At 38.7% G+C, this 21,282-nt stretch overlaps 1 protein-coding gene and 1 non-coding gene across 3 annotated transcripts in view; both read right to left on the bottom strand.

Annotated features, from left to right (window-relative positions):
* Positions 1-21,282, bottom strand: part of si:ch211-183d21.1 (uncharacterized) — a 145,161-nt gene that overhangs the window by 96,104 nt on the left and 27,775 nt on the right. Inside the window, exons 5-11 of one of the 2 annotated variants that reach the window (XR_009827019.1) lie at positions 19,594-20,159; positions 15,972-16,239; positions 15,714-15,906; positions 4,625-4,812; positions 1,883-1,978; positions 1,624-1,788; positions 57-249 (exon numbers count right to left, since the gene is read on the bottom strand). Coding sequence is in view for 1 of the 2 variants with exons in the window: in XM_062055908.1 (XP_061911892.1) it covers positions 156-249; positions 1,624-1,788; positions 1,883-1,978; positions 4,625-4,812; positions 15,714-15,906; positions 15,972-16,239; positions 19,594-20,159 (1,570 nt within the window). In the remaining variant the exon portion in view is untranslated. The remainder of the gene's footprint in view (positions 1-56; positions 250-1,623; positions 1,789-1,882; positions 1,979-4,624; positions 4,813-15,713; positions 15,907-15,971; positions 16,240-19,593; positions 20,160-21,282) is intronic. The other variant, XM_062055908.1, reaches the window with a different exon arrangement.
* On the bottom strand, positions 8,455-8,536 carry trnas-gcu (transfer RNA serine (anticodon GCU)). Its single transcript has one exon. It is a non-coding gene; the product is annotated as a tRNA-Ser (tRNA).

Below are 21,282 nucleotides of genomic sequence, written 5' to 3'. Positions count from 1 at the left end.
CAAAAAAATGTATCATACTGTACATGCATGCAGAGCTTACTATCAATATGGTATTCATTTCTTCACGATCTATGGCCAAACACAAGCAAATACACAAAATGCAAGTGTGTGTTGGGCAAATGAGGGTAAAAATAACTGTAAAGACAAATGCTTACCTCCTTCTGTAGAAATACGTGAATAGAGCAGCTCCAAGTGCTAGCAGCAGAAGTATTGCTACTATAAGACCAATCTGTAAGCCCAGTGTCGAACCTATGTAACACACAGACACTCACTTATTCTTCATTATATACTATAAATATTCATCGTTAGGGACATTATTCAGAATTACCTCTTACATACACTACTGAAATGCTCTCACATAAACAACTGAAATGTTTTTCTTTCACACACACTACTGAAACACTCGTATACACACTACTGAAATGCTCACAAATAAACAACTGAAATGTTTTTCTTTCACACACAGTACTGAAACACTTTCATACACACTACTGAAACACTCTTATACACTACTGAAATGCTCTCACACAAACAACTGAAATGTTTTTCTCTCACACACACTACTGAAACACTCTCATACACACTACTGAAACACTCTTATACACAGTACTGAAATGCTCTCACACAAACAACTGAAATGTTTTTCTCTCACACACAACTGCTGAAACACTTTCATACACACTACTGTAAGAGGTAATTCTGAATAATGTCCCTAACGGCCCCTCATAGTTCTTGTCTCTTTTCATTGAAAACATTTTGGTCATATCTTCACTTATAAACATCAATTGATGTGGACAATGACATTGCATCCTATGATTGTTTATAAGCTATCTGTTGTATGTAGCATAAAAGTTGTTTCACAAATAAAGTCTGTGCAAATTAAACCACCAGCTCATAACATATATGAGGAAAAATGCCATAAAATGTGAAAAAAACTAAAGAATTGTGACATTTATACAAAATATTGTATTTTTCGTTTACAAAATATGGTTAAAAAAATTTAAGTTTACAAAATATAAAAACATTTTTACAAATTGATATTATATTTGTACAACATATGTATAATGTACAAAATATTGTTTAGCATTTTACAAAATAGTTGGTAAAATTTGGTAGAAATGTACACAATTTAGTTAAATATTTTTTAAATATTGTAAAAGAAAATAATAATGTTTATATATATACACACACATATGTTTAACTCTTTTACAAAATATGGTTAAAATATTGTTATAATCAAATTTTACATAATAGGGTTAAATTCTGACAATTTTACAAAATAGTTAATAATACAATAAAATTGTGTTGGAGTGTACAAAATATTGTTGAAATGTCATCATCTTTTTTCTGATTAAAAAATGTTTACATTTGCAACATATTGGTCAATGTTTTTTTTTTTTTTTTGACAAAATATTGTTTTAAGTTAGACAATTTTACAAAAGATTTACATTTTGGTAAAAATTAATTCGATATAGTTAAATGTTCTTTAAATGTTGTAAACATTTTTCACAAAGTTTACAAAACATGGTTAAAATGTTTACAAAATATGGCAAGGTTTTTTAGCACTGTCTCAGGAAATCATGGAGATTCTGCAGATGTACCTAATGAAGTTACTTTACTAACCTGTGCTGGTGTGGCGATCTGTGGTGGGGGCGGCGCAAACATCCGCCTGTACGTGTGAGACGTTAATGGGGGCCGTCTGGATGATGAGGGCCCTCTGATGGTCCGACAAGGCCCAGATCTTCCCCCACACGCGCAACCAGCCAGACACGCAGGAGAAATTTGCTCCTTGAACAAATACAGCAAGAAGATGCATACATTGAGCAGTGTTCTTCTTACCACTCACGAAGTTCTGTGTGACAGAACATGCTTGTAAATTCACCTTGGAGAGATAAAGCAGAGATTCCACAGAGACACTTCTGCTCCAGATAGTCCGCCACCTGTGAAACTCTACTGCCTTGAATGAGACCACTGCAGTCTGCACAAAACACACCACACTGTTAGCACCTATGGTGACTTCATTTAATAACACACTGTACGTTATACACTAATTCCTAGCACTCCCGTCCTATTTTCATGCAAACGTTTTTTAAATGTTATCTGCCAGCTGTAAATTACAATACATCCATCCATCCATTTTCTACCGCTCATCCCTTTGGGAGTCGCGGGAGCCTATCTCAGCTGCACTTGGGTAAATAATATACCGGTAATGTAAGACATTTAGTCACATTATTAGGTACACCCGTACACTTGACTATTATTGGTAATCCACATGTGTGAAGATGGCCCCCCTTATAATTGCAAATGTTAAAATAACACTTCGTATGTGCTGTACACATTTTCATTCTTAAGATATCCTAAAATACATTTTCTGACTAGTGATGTCATCCAGCCCCTGCACCATGTCAAAATCTCCCCAAAACTGTCCTGTGGTTATGCTACGTTTGCGCTGCAACATTTTTTCATTTTTATGTTACCAACGTTTTGTACTTATGTTATTAATCTGTTATTATTCACAACCAGCCCCCAACCATGTCAAAATTTGCCTAAACGTGTCCTATTAATTTGTGCTGCAATTCTTTTTTGTCTAACTATTATAGTTTGTATGCTATTAACGTTATATACTTGTTATAATATTAACGTATTATTATTCATACCAGCTTCCTTATGGAAGTACAATTGTCTCACATCAACTTATATATATCAATATGATATTAATACATATGCATATATTAATAAATATACAAATTTGATATACAAATAAATAAATAATTTGTATAAATAAACGCGTATTTGTAAATAAATTTTTGAGATTTGAAAATATATACAAATAAAATGTAAAATAATATAATATTGTGACATACAAATAAATCAAGAATTTGTATAAATAAACGTGTATTTGTAAATATATTTTTGATATTGAATATAACTGCTTGATTTTGTATTTGTATTGAATTTGCATATGTGGATCGCTTTTTTGCTTTTGTGTCGATGAGACATTCCTCCCACAAACCAGATGCACAAATAAATGTGACCTACACACTCCCCTGAACAACCAGCAGAGGGCACTGCAGCCAGAGCGGTCTGGGTCACAGAGCATTATATAATTAAATAAATGGGTTATACTTGTATAGCGCTTTTCTACCTTCAAGGTACTCAAAGCGCTTTGACAGTATTTCCACATTCACCCATTCACACACACATTCACACACTGATGGAGGGAGCTGCCATGCAAGGCGCTACCAGCACCCATCAGGAGCAAGGGTGAAGTGTCTTGCCCAAGGACACAACGGACGTGACTAGGATGGTAGAAGGTGGGGATTGAACCCCAGTAACCAGCAACCCTCCGATTGCTGGCACGGCCACTCTACCAACTTCGCCACGCCGTATGCATTATATGCAAAATGCTCGGCGTTCTCTGCACAAAAACAATCCACGTCTTTACAGAGAGAACGCACAATGGGCCTGAGCTAGCTAACGTTAGCATTGTATTAATCTGAAAGACCGTGCTAGCTGCTTATTTTATTGTATCAATGTCGTTTAATGACCTTGTACTGATGTAGATACTGATCTCTTATCAGTGCAATGTGTGTCAAATCAGACCAAAAGTCATGACGTGATATGACCCTCCCTAGTGTGCCTCTGATTGGCTCGCCAGTGTCTGACCATGTCTGCACGCTCTGGCTGCAGTGCCCTCTGCTGGTTGTTCAGGGGAGTGTGTAGGTCACATTTATTTGTGCATCTGGTTTGTGGGAGGAATGTCTCATCGACACAAAAGCAAAAAAGCGATCCACATATGCAAATTCAATACAAATACAAATACAAAATCAAGCATATCTATATTCAAAGCTCAAAAATATATTTACAAATACATGATTATTTATACATATTATTTATTTATTTGTATATCACATTTGTATGTGTATATTTATTAATATATGCATATGCGTATGTATTAATATCATATTGATATATATAAGTTGCTGTGAGACCATTCTACTTCCATACTTTCCAAACTTGTCCCATTTGCTGCAAACATTTTTTGTCTTACTATCATAGTTTTTATGTTATCAACCTTTTATCATTCATAACCAGCCCCCCTGCCCACCATTACAAAATCTCCCCAAACTTGTCCCGAATGTTTGTGCTGGATTCGTATTTTACTGTTTTTATATTATCAACGCGTAAATAACGTGTTATCATTCATAACCATCTTTACCATCAATCATTTGGGCTGGTTTGTGCTGCAAAAATATTTGGTCTAACTGTTAGAGTTTTTATGTTATTACTGTTGTATACTTGTTATATTAATAATGTGTTAATAATAACCAGCCCAATCATGTCAAAATCCCCCTAAATGTGTCCAATTTGTTTGTGCTACAAAATGTTTTTGTCTACTATAGTTTTTATGTTATTAACATTTTATAATTCATAACAAGCACCCCCACCTTGTTGAAATCTCTCCAAACTTGTCCCATTCAATTGTGCTACATTTTTTGCCTAACTATTATAGTTTTTATGTAATGGAACTGGTTATGAATAATAGCACGTTATTAACATAAAAACAATAAAACATTAATAATAATACAATAATAACTTTTCAGTGGCTGTGTCATATATTTACCTCCCGACTCCGCCGCCAGCCAGTCGCTGAAGAGCGGTCCGAGACAAATGTCGATCTGACTCGAGAAGGCGGAGCTTGGGCAGATGTTGCCGCGGCGAGGAGTCGGCGAAGACGTGGTCCAGGAAGAGGGGCTCCGCGGCTCACAGCACACACAACGGCTGAGCGACACCAGACCGTCTTCCACCGACCTGCATACATACATATGCACATAACAATAAGCGTCATACTAACACAAAACAACTACACATTCATAAGAGAAATGCAACGCAAAGTGCTTCACAGAGTTAAAAACAATACCCCGGTGACCCATATCCCCCATCATCACATATGTACACACGGACACAGATACCAAACACAAACACACACACACATATGCAACTATACGGACAAATGATTGCATGGCTGAGTACAGAGGAGACATGTGAGTTAACACTGTCACAGGAGCCATCTGCACCAGGAGGTCATCAGACCACGGCCACCAGGACACTGAGACAAAAGCGCCCCCACAGTACGACTGATAACCCCTGAGGCAGATGGCTCATCTGAGGACGTTGGAAAATAAAAATAATAAAACTTGTAAAATAGTAAGAACCATGAGTAGAGATAAAGAATAAAATGAAAGCAAGACATATGAAGATTAATAGAAAAAATAAAATGAATATACAGTAAATAAATAAATATAACTATAAAAAATCTTGCATAACTAATAGGATAAAAAGTTAAATACATATGACTTCAATAAAATAATGAATATCAGGTAAAAGCCAAATCAAAAAGGTGGATCTTAAGCCTGCTCTTAAAAACATGAACGTTCTCTGCAGCCCTGAGGTCCTCCGGCAAGCTGTTCCATGACGGGGGCCATAATAGTGGAAAGATGCCATCCCGTGACTTTGTGTCCAGACTTTTGGAATAATTAGGAGATGAGTGCCGGAGGATCTCAGGGCCCGGGAAGGCCCATAGGGTAAAAGCAAATCTGAAAGATAAGAAGGCCCAATACCATAAAAAACATTTATAAACCATAAGAAGAACCTTAAAATGTATCCTGAAACACACGGGGAGCCAATGCAGAGATTTTAAAACTGGTGTAATGTGAGCCCGCCTTCTGGTCTCCGTCAGGAATGTACCCCATCTGAGCAAACAGATTCTAAAGCCAAAGAAAAGTACTTGAAAAAGTATAGGATGGAGGGAAAAATGGGACGGAATTGAATACATTAAATAATTACTTAAATGTGTCATTAAATATAGAAATGAATCATTAAATCATGAACGAATTAAATTAACAATGAATTAAATTCTAAAATAATCAAATCATAAAATAATGCAAATAATAATACATGAAATTATACAAATAAGTGAAATTTCTTTCCACATACCATATACTGTATATGATTAGCTCCTATCTGAGAGACAGTTCAGTAACATCAACATCACTAGGCGGGAGTTATAATAATCCGCAAGGCAGTATCCTGGGTCTATTATTATGTCTAATGTCAATTAATTAGTCTCATGCACTACTATTTGTGGATGTTAGGGATGTGAATCTCTGCGCATCATACGATTCGATTCGATTCTTGAGGATAACAATTCGATTCAAAACGATTCTCAATTCAAAATCATCCATCATCCATCCATCCATCCATTTTCTACCGCTTGTCCCTTTCAGGGTCGTGGGGGGTGCTATCAGCTGCATTAATACTTTAATAACATTGGATGCAAGTTCTATGATTAACTACATTCCTCTATAAAATGAATACACAGCTCTGGTAAATGTATACATTACTTAAAAGAAAACTGGTTTTGTTTACTAAAATTCTACTCAAACATTTAATAAAGTCAAATACAAATAAGACAACAAGAGAAGCATCCCACACTTCTCTTTTCTAAAGTAAATTTGTACAGCAGATATGGGCATCTACATCAACAATATGATTTACCCGAGTGGCTGGATAGCACAGAGTAAAAAAAAAAGAAGAAAAAAAAAAAAAATGGATTAAGAATTGCGATTAGGTCCAAAATCTTTTTTTACACCCCTAGTGGATGATACAGTAACTTTGTGTCTGGTCCAATCCCAAACTCAATTTAGACTTGCAGTCCCTGCATGGGTGGCTTCAAAGGTTTTATGATGGCGACTCTTTGGAAAAAATGATTTCTCCCCTCATTTTTTTCTCACTTCCTTTCATCATCAACATAACGCAAACATCTCTCACCCAGCCTGTTAAAGGAGGTATGAGTCAATGAGTATGTGTTTTTAACCTCTTTAACCTTAATCAGGGGGACAGGGTGGCTCGGGTGGTAGAGCAACTTGAGGGTTCCAGGTTCGATCCCAGCTTCCGCCATCTTAGTCATGTCCGGCGTGTCATTTGCATGGCAGCTCCCGCCATTTGTGTGTGAATGTGTGTGTGAATGGGTGAATGTGAAAGTAGTGTCAAAGCGCTTTGAGTACCTTGAAGGTAGAAAAGCGCTATACAAGTATAATCCTTTTTTTCAAATTATTACAAGCAAAATGTAGGACACATCCCTAAAATGAAGATTAAAAAGAAATGTGTCGTTGTCCTTTAATGTGTGCAGCAAGCTGTTGGAGATCTGTTTTCAGTCTGTTGTGGCCAGTGCCCTGTACTTTGCAGTGGTTTGTTGGGGGAGCAGCACCAGCAAAAGGGACTTAAACAGGATTGACAAACTGATCCGGAAAGCCGGCGAAACTATTGGCAAGCAGTTGGAAGCGTTTGTGTCAGTGAGGGACAGGAGGACACTGGGCAAACTGCTCGCCATCATGGACAATCCTGCCCACCCACTCCACCAGACAATTGAGGGACAGCGGAGCTTATACTCCAACAGGGTCCTTCAGCTTTGTTCGATTCAAGAACTCCTTCATTCCGCACTCCATCCAGCTCTATAATCACTCGCCATACAGCAATAGATGTTATCTGTCTATTACCTGACCGTTTCTACTCTCTATTTTATGCTGCCCTTTTTTTTTGTGCTGCAGCTGTTACATATACTGTAACATTGTACTTGGTAATTGGGATTTGTTATATAGTGTATATATTATATACAAATATAATATATCAGTACATACTATATACTGTATATATATAATATGTAAATATTACATATATGTTATATTTTATATTGCTACTATGGTAAATTTGTAGTCTAATTAATACCTGCATTATCCTTTCCATCCTTACCCTTTCCATTTTTTGAAACTGAGCTACTGTGTGGAACAATTTCCCTTGTGGATCAATAAAGTGTGTCTAAGTCTAACTAAAGCACATGGCCTACTCTGATTTTTTTTAAGGTTAAAAAAACAGTTCTTTAAATAAGTATTCATGTTATTATTCATTTACAGTAAGTACAGTACTGTGGATTCATGTATATTGCAGCATCTTACCATGCAAATTCACATATTTTTTTATCATAAAACAAATTATCGATCTCATTCTCCCTAGTTAGATAATAATTTACAAATATTTGGTAATACAGGTCAACTTTACAATCCCACAATTCTTACATGTCTTTATGCGTCACTGATAATGTTATTTGGTTAAGCTCTGGGATGTCCCGCTTTGTTCGGTTGTCTTTGAACGCACCAGAGCTGCGTGAGGTAAAAAAAAAAAAAGAAGTGTGACTATATATAACTTTCTCTGACATTACCAGAGCTTTAAAGTTACTATTACATTACAGTGTACGGTATAAGTAAGTATAATTTATTGTATACATGCTGTACTTGATAACAAGTGTGTGTGCAATTATAATTATCTCGTTATTTGTGGTATTTGAATGATAAACACATTTGTCAGGAAAGACCAACCAAGCCTGACAAAACATTCCGACGAGGATGGGATTCGAACCCACGCGTGCAGAGCACAACGGATTAGCAGTCCATCGCCTTAACCTCTCGGCCACCTCGTCTGGTGCACGTTGTTCGATAGCACACATCAGATGCCTATTTCGGACTGTAATACAACCATTTAAGGGTTATGTTATTGAACCTGTGCTGGACTTTGTAGGTGACTCAAGTTGACATGTGGCTTGCCGCTGAACAGGTGGTAATTATTATCAGCACAGGGGAATATTTCTGGATTGTTGCCAATATCCATTCAGTGGAATCATTTCAAACAGGCTTGTTCTGGACTAAGCTGCTGCCAGGAGGACCAGCAGTGCCGATGTGAGTGATTGGAACCGCCCGGGGTCCGCAAAATAACATCCCTTCTTTTGTCATTGACTGATTACTTAGGCTTTTCAACTCAATTGTTCCAGGAATTGTATTTTCAGAAGTTTAAAAATCATACACTTCACTGTTTTCATTTTGTATGTAGTGTCAAGGCAAGGCTCTGCCATGCCTTAAAGAATATTTACTTACACCAAATGGATAATATAGTCGTCAATAAAAACATACATTAAAGCAGTAGCAATATGTTTACACTTGGCAAAGATCCCCTCAATGACAGGAACTTCACTCTGCTGATGCAAACAATCTACTCCAAAAACATTCGTCAAACAAAGATCCTCTATACAACATAATTGGTCTGCGTTTAAGAATCTAGTTACTACAAACTGCTTTGCTGTTTTGATTCATAGACAGAAAAAACGATAATCAAAGATCTAGTATGACACTAGTGGTACATTTTTTTTTGAAGATCTACGACAAAAAACTCTAGTTGAATTTACATTATATGCCCAGACTGCTTTGCTTTTTTTAAGGACCTAGGCAAAAACAGTAGTTAAAGACCCTCTGTATATGATAGAAGTGGTCTGCGTTTTTTGAAGACCTGCTTTAAATACATTTACATTACATGCCAGGACAGAGTGTTGCTGTTTTAATGACTTACAGCAACTACGCTATTCAAAGATCCTCTATATGCCAGAAGCGATCTGCTGTTTTTAAGGATCGACAGCAAAAATGGTAGTCAAACATCTTCTATATGTCAGGACAGAGCTTAGCTGTTTTAATGACATACCACAACAATAATATTCAAAGATCCTCTATATGCCAGAAGCAATGTACTGTTTTTAAGGATCGAGAGCAAAAATGGTAGTCACAGATTTTCTAAATTCCAAGAGTGCTTTTCTGTTTTTAAAGACCTACAGCAACAACAATAACAGCAAAAAACATCCTCTGTGTATGACACAAGTGCTTTGCATTTAAGAATTGACTAAAAAATATCACTCAAATATCTTCTAAGGCAGTGGTTCGCAACCTTTTTTCAGTGAAGTACCCCCTGTGAACATTTTTTTAAATTCAAGTACCCCCTAATCAGAGCAAAGCATTTTTGTTGAAAAAAAGAGATAAAGAAGTAAAATACAGCACTATGTCATCAGTTTCTGATTTATTAAATTGTATAACAGTGCAAAATATTGCTCATTTGTTGTGGTCTTTCTTGAACTATTTGGAAAAAAAGATATAAAAATAACTAAAAACTTGTTGAAAAATAAACAAGTGATTCAATTATAAATAAAGATTTCTACACATAGAAGTAATCATCAACTTAAAGTGCCCTCTTTGGGGATTGTAATAGAGATCCATCTGGATTCATCAACTTAATTCTAAACATTTCTTCACAAAAAAAGAAATCTTTAACATCAATATTTATGGAACATGTCCACAAAAAGTCTAGCTGTCAACACTGAATATTGCATTGTTGCATTTCTTTTCACAGTTCTTTTTGACAGACATTTTTAAAAAATCTCACGTGCCCCTTGGCATACCTTCAAGTACCCCCAGGGGTACGCATACCCCCATTTGAGAACCACTGTTCTAAGGCTCCGTTAACACTGCACACCAAATCAGATTTTTTTGGCCTCTGGTGACACAGATCTGATGTTTTCTGCTTGTCTTAATGCTCCAAAGTGCTTCACATCTGATCTTTTGCCATCAGATTCAGATGCTAGAGCTTTAATAATTACTGCAAAACATTAGTCAAAGATCCTCTATATACCAGTACTGCTTGCTGTTTTTTTTAGAATCTATGGCCCGAATGCCGCTGAGATAGGCTCCAGCACCCCCCGCAACCCCGAAAGGGAGAAGCGGTAGAAAATGGATGAATGGATGGATGGCAAAAACGGTAGTCAAAGATACTCTTTGTGTGATACAAATGTTTTGTGGTTTATAAAGATCTACGAAGCAACAACTGTAGTCAAAGATCCTCTATATGCCAGGACTGTTTGCTGTTTTTGATAACAACGGATGTATTTTATTTTTTTAAAGCATTCTAACTTTTAGATGGAAGTAAAATAAAAGTTTGCTTACAGCGGAGCCAATGGAAGGCCTTAAATTCCGCCCCCAAAAAACAAATAAAAAAAACATCCAAAAAGTGCCAACAATACTCCATTTACATTTCATGAATTGAATATTCACCAAGTATTAGTGATATTGTTATTAGAAAGCGCTAACGCAGACAAACTATTTATAGGTTGTGTGCCAATGTTGACATGATCGATTGATCAGGCGTTTCCTCGTCAAACTTTATTCTAGATCATAAATCATGCCTCTCACCTTGCTAATAGAAGGAAGACGACGTATTCCAACAAGTTGGTGTACTTTTTGACAGCCAATTTGGACACGGAATTGGCAAGAGCAACACAAAGAGACGCTTGGTTCCACCCCCTTTTTCTTCACGAGGATTATGATTATCATCTAAATCAGGGGTCTCAAACATGCGGCCCGCGGGCCAATTGCGGCCCGCGAGACGTTATTGTGCGGCCCGCACCTTAATATGAACGTTTAATGTTAGTGCGGCCCGTGAGTTTTATATGAATGGCGCTTGACAGCGCTGTGTACGGAGCTGAAGAATTCTTGCCAACCCTCCCGATTTTCACCCGTCAACATTACTGAGGACATCAATATTGAGGGCACGAGGTTTATCGTCCACTTTTACTACTTACAAACAATGTGCCTGCACAGTCACATGTTGTATGCGGCTTCCACAGACACACGTAAGCGACTGCAATGCATACTTAGTCAACAGTCATACATGTCACACTGAGGGTGACCGTATATATTCTTTTTTTTATCAATGTTACAAATATGCACCACAATGTGAACCCACACCAAACAAGAATGAAAAACACATTTTGGGAGAACATCCACACGTAACACAACATAAACACAACAGAACAAATACCCAGAATTCCTCTACCAATCATGGTGTGGTATATGGCTCTCGAGGTCCGAACATTGACGTCACTTGCGTGATGCAAGCAGAGAAACGTTTTGCTGCTTTTCCACGACACCCGCACACGCTCTTCCTCCCTCCCTCCCTCGCTCTCTCTCTCGCTCTCTCGCTCTCTCTCTCTTGCTCTCTCTCGCTGTAAACTCCACAGCGAGCCCCCCCCCCCCGTTGGCTCCAGACAAAGACGATTTGTGTTATTTGGGTCCAAAATACCCCTGCGCTAGTGGAAAATCGGCAAATGAGTGAAAGCGAGAGAAACGTTGCCATGGAGACAAGGGTTGTCTTACGTGCTGCAGTCACACGGCGACAACTGTCCATCAGTAATAAAGTCCCTGATAACCTGGACCAATTCAAACCGTTATTTGTTTTTTTTATTGTTTAATTTGCATTGCCTCACACGATGAACACTACATATATTTTTATATGACGCCATATAACACTCCGGGAGCCGTCACTTTTTCCCGGTACTTTCCGCCGACCGCCGTGTTGCTGTCGGGAGGAAAAGCGGAACGACACACATTGCGGAAATAACATTATTCTCCGTGCGTCGGTTAAATACAAATATATTCCACAACCCCAAACATGTCTTTTTCGAAGCGTGCAGTGAAGAGAAAGGTTAGTGATGAGCAAAGACAATTCCAGGAAAAGTAGGAGATGCAATATTTCTTTGTTGAGCACAGGGGCACCCCGAGGTGTCTTATTTGCACAAAGAAAGTTGCCGTGCACAAGAAATACAATTTAAAACGTCATTATACCACTACACATGCTGAGGAGTATGCAAAATACCAGGGAGATGAGAGAGTGAACCGGGTTGCACATTATGTGTATGTGTATACATTGTTGCTGACTGGAGAAATCAAATTATTATTGTTAGAATAGAATAGAAAGTACTTTATTGATCCCTGGGGGAAATTCAGCACCACAGTTCGCTCACAATAGACAAGAATAACAATAAATAATATAGTATATTATTTATATAATATAGAAATAATATAAATATATTCTACATATACTACATATACTCTACATTTAAGTGCAGTCAAGGAACATATGCATTATACAGTCTGATGGCTGTCTGTATGAAGGACCTCCTGTGTTGTTCCGTGTTGCATTTTGGGAGTCTGAGCCTTCCACCGAACGTGCTCATTCTCCCCGCAAGGTCCGAGTGTAGTGGGTGGGAGGTGTTGTCCATAATGGCTAGGAGTTTTGCTAGACTTCTCCTCTCTTGTTATTACTTATGACTGATTTATTTACTTAATTCTCATGTTGTTCATTTATATTTTGATTTTATTTTGTGTTGAAAATAAAAATAAAGACATTTAAAAATAATTTTTTAAAGAAATCTCTTCTTGCGGCCCAGCCTCACCCAGACTCTGCATCCAGTGGCCCCCAGGCAAATTGAGTTTGAGACCCCTGATCTAAATAGTCATATATGAACATCCTAGCAGGCGGCATCCTAATGACAGCAGACCTTGTACAGTAAATTATGTTTTATTATGTTTGTTGGCTCTAATGAAGTCTGCAGTGAGCAGAAATCAGTGATGTAGTTTAAAAAAAGGGAATGTTGTGATGCGTTTTTGAAATTATTGCTTACACACACACACATATACATACATACATTCATATATATATATATATATATATATATATATATATATATATATACAGTACAGACTAAATGTTTGGACACACCTTCTCATTTCAATGCGTTTTCTTTAATTTCATGACTATTTACATTGTAGATTGTCACTGTAGGCATCAAAACTATGACACCTGTGAAGTGAAAACCCTTTGAGGTGACTACCTCTTTAAGCTCATCGAGAGAATGCCAAGAGTGTGCAAAACAGTAATCAGAGCAAAGGGTGGCTCATTTGAAGAAACTAGAATATAAAACATGTTTTCAGTTATTTTACCTTTTATTGTTAAGTACATAACTCCACACATGTTCATTCATAGTTTTGATGCCTTCAGTGACAATCTACAATGTAAATAGTCATGAAAATAAAGAAAACGCATTGAATGAGGAGAAGGTGTATCCAAACGTTTGGCCTGTACTGTGTATATATATATATATTTATTTGAATTGAATGACAGGAGTGCTCGTTGCGCAGTCAAATAGGACTAATTTAGTGTTGCAAAGTCTGAAGACTTTCTGAAAAGAAAAGTGTGCTAAAATGACATAGCTGTACCCTGGCTGGTTCACTCTAATCAGTTTCTAGCGGATCTATGGTATGGTCGCCATGACAATGACAAAGCAGCTCTCTATTTGTTACCAACAATTGTGTTATTTTAAGGTCTGATTCTTACATACTGCAAGTAGCTATAATGCTGGAAACACGTTTGTGCTCTATAATTGGGAGTGTGTGTATACCTTAAAAAGTATATTTATTCATGCTAATCAAAAAAAAAAAAAGCACAAAGCAAGCTCATGTGGCTGTGTGATGAATTAAACTATACCCTGAAGGACACAAATGTTCATTGCCTGGTATTAACTACACCGAACAAAAATATAAACGCAACATTTTTGTTTTTCTCCCAACTTTTACTATCTACACAAAATACCTTTTCCACTCAAATATTGTTTACAAATCGGTCCAAGTCTGTGTTAGTGAGCATTTCTTCTTTGCCAAGATAATCCATCCCATCTCACAGGTGTGACATATCAAGATGCTGATTAAACAGCACAATTATTGCACAGGCTTCCCACAACAAAAGGCCACTCTGAAATGTGCGGTTTTATCACACAGCACAATGCCACAGATGTTGCAAGTTTTGAGGGAGCGTGCCGTTGGCATGCTGACTGCAGGAATGTCCACCAGAGCTGTTGCCCGTGAATTGAATGTTCATTTCTCCACCATAGGCCGTCTCCAAAGGTGTTTCTGAGAATTTGGCAGTACATCCAACCGGCCTCACAACCGCAGACCGTGTGTAAGCACACCAGCCCAGGACCTACACATCCAGCAGGTGCAACTCAATGATCGTCTCAGACCAGCAACCCAGACAGCTGCTGCAACAATTGGTTTGCATAACCAAAGAATTTATGCACAAACTGTGAGAAACCGTCTCAGGGAAGCTCATCTGCTCATTGTCCTCATCGGGGTCTCGACTTGACTGCAGTCCAACTTGAGTGGGCAAATGCTCACATTCGATGGCGTTTGGCACGTTGGAGAGGTGTTTTCTTCACGGATGAATCCCAGTTCTCACTGTTGAGGGCAGATGGCAGACAGCATGTGTGGCGTCGTGTGGGAGAGCTATTTGCTTATGTCAACATTGTGAATCAAGTGGCCCATGGTGTGGGTGGGGTTATAGTAACGCAAGTGTTTTTTATTGATGGCATTTTAAATGCACAGAGATACCGTGACGAGATCCTGAAGCCCATTGTTGTGCCATTCACCCGAGACCATCACCTCATGTTGCAGCATAACAATGCACGGCCCCATGTTGCAAGGATCTGCACACAATTCCTGGAAGCTGAAAACATCCCAGTTCTTGCATGGCCAGCATACTCACCAGACATGTCACCCATTGAGCATGTTTGAGATGCTGTGGATCGGCGTATACGACAGTGTTTTCCAGCTCCTGCCATTATCCAGCAACTTCGCACGGCCATTGAAGAGTGGACCAACATTCCACAATCAACAACCTGATCAACTCTGCGAAGGAGATGTGTTGCACTGCGTGGGGCAAATTGTGATCACACCAGATACTGACTGCTTTTCTGACACCCCCCCACCCCCCCCAAATATTGTGAACAATATTTAAGAGGATTAGGTATTTTGTGTATATAGTAAAAGTTTTAGATCTTTGAGTTTAACTCATGAAAAATGAGGCCAAAAACAATAGTGTTGGTTTATATTTTTGGTCAGTATATATTAAATGTACATGAGGAGACCCCTGTTGTTCCTGATTGTGCTTACCTGAGAGCTGGTATCACATGGCTCCCTCTCCTGGTGGAGCGGGGGAGTAGCAACTGGTTCTCACTGAACACCAGCTCGTCACGCAGGCTGGAGTTGGTCAGAGCGGTGCCAGCTCTGCACACACTGAAGAGGTCGTAGCACAGAACCACTGCGCCTCTTGCCGGCACCGCGCTGCCTTCTGGGAAGGTCTGATCTATGCGGAGAGGAGCGATAAGAACGCGAAGCGGTGGATACTACACAACTGCTCTGTGTTCTCACCTGCCCCTGTGACGTTCCCCAATACGTAAAATCCATCCTGGTCGATAGATCCTTTCAGAGGAAGAGCGATGACGCTGTGCACCTGGTCAAACACAACCAGCACCAGGCCACGCAGCTCCGTCATCGGGGGCCCCTGCAGCTCCACGAAGGCCCTCTGCTGGCTGTGATTGGTCCAGAGGCCACTAGCCACCTCGCTGATGACCACGCCCTCTGGAGGTGGAGGAGGCCGGGGACAGCTGTTTTCCCTCAGAGGAGTGGGAGGAGTTACCTGTAGCAGTTGAAAAATATCATTTTTTTCACCATATTGATTGGTTTCATAACAAATGTATAGTGTAAAACTGCTGATTGTGCATTAGAAAACACAACTAAAGTGAGACATTTGTCATACGTCAAAGACAGTAGTCAAATATTACCACATCACAGACATCACCAATTTTTTTTTTTTCTTTAAAATAGGCTATTCTATATAATTTTTGTCCTAAATTAAGCATTTCCAAGCATTAAAATGGATAGTACTGACCAACCAATCAGGGAGTGCTAGTCAGTATCACAGCCACTGATTGGCTCAGCTTTAGGCAGCGTTACTATATTGCAGTGGTTGTCAAACTTTTTCACCAAATACCACCTCAGAAAAAATTGGTCTCTCAAAGTACCACCATAATGACCATTAATACAATGCAGTAGCGTAGTAGGCCTAATTATTCATTAAAAACAAGAACAATGTTTTATTTAACAAGTGTATATCATATTTTTGGCATCAGTGCCATTACACACAGTTTGAACAATAACACTGTGCTTGAACATAGGGAAATAAAACATTGTATATCACAAGATGGAGCCCGTACCACAGTTTGAGAATCACTGCTGTGAGTGAGTGTACAGGTGACTAAAGGTTGTTATTTTAGGTCTAGAAGTCTCTCGTAATGTTGAAAAACATATTTAGACGGTAAGCGTGAACAGTTTTTTATGCTCTTGTTATGAAAATATGCAATTTATAGTGATTCCTACTTTGCAGAAATGTGTTTATCGCAGTTATGTCCGCAACCAATTAACAGCGATACACGAGGGATTAATATATATTAGTAATGGTGGAGCATTTACTTAAAGGCCTACTGAAACCCACTACTACCGACCACGCAGTCTGATAGTTTATATATCAATGATGAAATCTTAACATTATAACACATGCCAATACGGCCGGGTTAACTTATAAAGTGACATTTTAAATTTGCCGCTAAACTTCCGGTTCGAAACGCCTCTGAGGATGACGTATGCGTGTGACGTAGCCCGGCGAACACGGGTATGCCTTCCACATTGAAGCCGATACGAAAAAGCTCTGTTTTCATTTCATAATTCCACAGTATTCTGGACATCTGTGTTCGTGAATATGTTTCAATCATGTTCATTGCATTATGGAGAAGGAAGCCGAGCAAGCAAAGAAGAAAGTTGTCGGTGCGAAATGGACGTATTTTTCGAACGTAGTCAGCCACAACAGTACACAGCCGGCGCTTCTTTGTTTACATTCCCGAAAGATGCAGTCAAGATGGAAGAACTCGGATAACAGAGACTCTAACCAGGAGGACTTTTGATTTGGATACACAGACGCCTGTAGAGAACTGGGACAACACAGACTCTTACCAGGATTACTTTGATTTGGATGACAAAGACGCAGACGTGCTACTGTGAGTATGCAGCTTTGGCTTTTTTTTGCGTATGTACGTAACTTTTTTAAAATATATAAGCTTTATGAACCTTGGGTTAGGTGAACGGTCTTTTGGGCTGAGTGATTGTGTGTGTTGATCATGTGTTTGAATTGTATTGGCGTGTTCTATGGAGCTAGGAGCTAGCAGAGGAGCTAGGAGCTAGCATAACACGTACCGTACCGTACGTGCGCGTCACGTACGTAACTTTTTAAAAATATATAAGCTTTATGAACCTTGGGTTAGGTGAACGGTCTTTTGGGCTGAGTGATTGTGTGTGTTGATCAGTTGTTTGAATTGTATTGGCGTGTTCTATGGAGCTAGGAGCTAGCAGAGGAGCTAGGAGCTAGCATAACAAACACGCAGGTGTTATTATGCAGGATTAATTTGTGGCATATTAAATATAAGCCTGGTTGTGTTGTGGCTAATAGAGTATATATATGTCTTGTGTTTATTTACTGTTGTAGTCATTCCCAGCTGAATATCAGGTCACCCCCGGCTCTCACAGCATCTTCCCTATCTGAATAGCTTCAACTCCCCACTAGTCCTTCACTTGCACTTTACTCATCCACAAATCTTTCATCCTCGCTCAAATTAATGGGGAAATTGTCGCTTTCTCGGTCCGAATCTCTCTCACTTCATGCGGCCATCATTGTAAACAATAGGGAACTTTGCGTATATGTTCAACTGACTACGTCACGCTACTTCCGGTAGGTGCAAGCCTTTTTTTTTATCAGATACCAAAAGTTGCAATCTTTATCGTCGTTGTTCTATACTAAATCCTTTCAGCAAAAATATGGCAATATCGCGAAATGATCAAGTATGACACATAGAATAGATCTGCTATCCCCGTTTAAATAAAAAAAATTCATTTCAGTAGGCCTTTAATGATATTTTCCATGCAAGTTTGAGGAAAACCAGAGAGAACAATAATACCATATCGTCAAAAAAGTATGTATCATATTGGTCAAAGTAAAAGTAGCTTGTTCAACACCCCTGCCCCGGGGGCGGGGGCCGTGGTTGGGGTCAAGGTTAAGAGGGGAGGAGTATATATATAGCTAGAATTCACTGAAAGTCAAGTATTTCCTACATATATATTTATATAAATATATATGTAGGAAATACTTGACTTTCAGTGAATTCTAGCTATATATATATATATATATATATATATATATATATATATATATATATATATATATATATATATATATATATATATATAGATATATATATTTTATTAAACATATAAATAAAACATATACTTGAATTTCAGTGTTCCGGAGGCTATCCAGTAGATGGCAGTATTGTCCTGTTCAGTCCAGTGTCACAACATTGCTGTTTACGGCAGACGAACTGCTTTACGGTAGACGAAAACGTGACTGCTTTTGTTGTGTGTTGTTACCGCGCTGGGAGGACGTTAATGAAACTGCCTAACAATAAACCCACATAAGAAACCAAGAACTCGCCCTCGATCATTCTACAGTTATAACGTGATTGGGCAGGCACGCTGTTTATATCGTGGGAAAGCGGACGTGAAAACAGACTGTCGCCGCTGTCCCCACTCAGGTTCGCATGGAGCGGGAGGGGGCGTGGCCTCCAGCTCCGGCTGAATTCCGAGAGATTTTCGGGAGAACATTTATTCCGGGAGGTTTTCGGGAGAGGCGCTGAATTCCGGGAGTCTCCCGGAAAATCCGGGAGGGTTGGCAAGTATGATATATGTATGTATGTATGTATGTAATGTGGTCCTCTAGCTCCTTCTATCGGTGAAACTGGTAAATGACAGTTTCAGCCTCCTTTTAACTCTTTGGAATTTGCAGAGATTTAGAATACTGTAGAAAAGTAATTTTAAATGACTTGTTGATATAATTAATTGATACCAACAAACTAACTCCTAAAAAGGGGAAGCAAAAAACACTCACAGAAAACGCAGACAGGTCATAGGGGTAAAGGCCTCTGCAGCGGCTTAGCGACTCATCACCAGGCAGTACTTGTGGATCCTCCAGCAGGGGGAGCTGTCCTGGTGTCAGCGCCTTACTCAACTCCGGTGCATCCTTGTCTAACCCCCTCTGTCGGTATACGACGGCATCCAGGAGTCCTTTGGTGGGGATCCCTCGATGTTGTGCCGACGGCGCACCATAGGGGCTGCGATAGAGCGCCACCGCGTCCGGCCCGTTCTGGATGGTATTGGAAGGCAGGCGGAGAGAGGGCGCCGGCACCAGTCCGTCGCTGCCCAACAGGAAGTAGCCCTTGGCGGTGGTGAAGTGTCCACTGAGGCTAATCTCCCTGTAAGGTTTGTTGTTGTGGGCGCTGAAAAGGAGTATCCAGATGCCCTGAAGGGAGACGCGGCGCCCTGAGGGGTGCCACAGCTCGATGTACTCGCCGTCCTCAGCGATGCCGGGCAAGTCCGAGTTGAGCTCATTGATGAGGAAGTCACTGTTGCCCCAAGCTGGGAGGTGTGGGGATGCATCTGCGCCTCCTCCTGGAACTACAAACACATTTAGACAAAGCTAATAGTTCCACTTTAAGCAACAACAGGTTGCTAAACATTAATATAAATCAATTTAGTCAAATACAAATAAGGCAACAAGAGAAGTATCCAACACTTCTCCTTTCTAAAGTAAATGTGTACAGCAAGATATGGATCATCTACATAAACAATATGATGTGTCTGAGTGGCTGGACAGGACAGATAAAAAAAAAAAAATTAAAAAGTGGTGACATCTAAAAGTGACACTTGTCATCACTTTGGAGAAGCTTCCAGAATCAGAGAAGAAAGTCTGAGTGCGGTAAAAAAAAAAGAAAAAAAAAAAAGACTGCTGTTGTCGGTTTTAATAATTTTCATGATTCATAATTTTCTGTATTATTTTAATATTTATTTACATTATAACTATTACTACTACTACTGCCACTAATATTATTAGAATTATTATTAGTATTATTACTACTATCCATCCATCCATTTTCTATCGCTTGTCCCTTTTTGGGGTCGCGGGGGGTGCTGGAGCCTATCTCAGCTGCATTCAATTATTATTACTATTACTACTACTATTATTACAATAACATTATTACTATTACTACTATTATTATTATTAGTATTGCTACAATTATTAGAATTATCAATACTACTATTTTAGTGGTAGCAATAGCAGCAGTATTACTACTAATATTATTAGAATTATTATTCTTATCACTACTATTATTTCTGTAGTAGTAATTGCAGAAGCATTAGTACTAATAATGTTACTACTATTATAATGTATTAGTACTAGTACTACTACTACAATTATTAGAATTATCATTTGTATTATTAATACTCCTACTATTACAACTATCCATCCATCCATTTTCTACCGCTTATTCCCTTCGTTATTATAATTATCATTATTGCTATAACTACTATTAAAATTGTTATTATTACTATTGATACAATTATTATAATTATTATTATTGCTTACTATGTGTTAGATCTGCAACCACCCAATTAAGAAATTAATCAATTTAAGGTTGGGTTAGGCCAGGGGGCTTCAAAGTGTGACCTTCAGCACATTTGAAAAATACTCTTACAGAGGAAAAACATAAAAATTGGAATAAAAGAGCAAACTAATGAA

This window comes from Entelurus aequoreus, linkage group LG08 (genome assembly GCF_033978785.1).
Source record: "Entelurus aequoreus isolate RoL-2023_Sb linkage group LG08, RoL_Eaeq_v1.1, whole genome shotgun sequence".
Taxonomy (NCBI): Eukaryota; Metazoa; Chordata; class Actinopteri; order Syngnathiformes; family Syngnathidae; genus Entelurus; species Entelurus aequoreus.
Note: the sequence above shows the minus strand (reverse complement) of the source record. Positions and strands in the feature narration are given on the sequence as shown.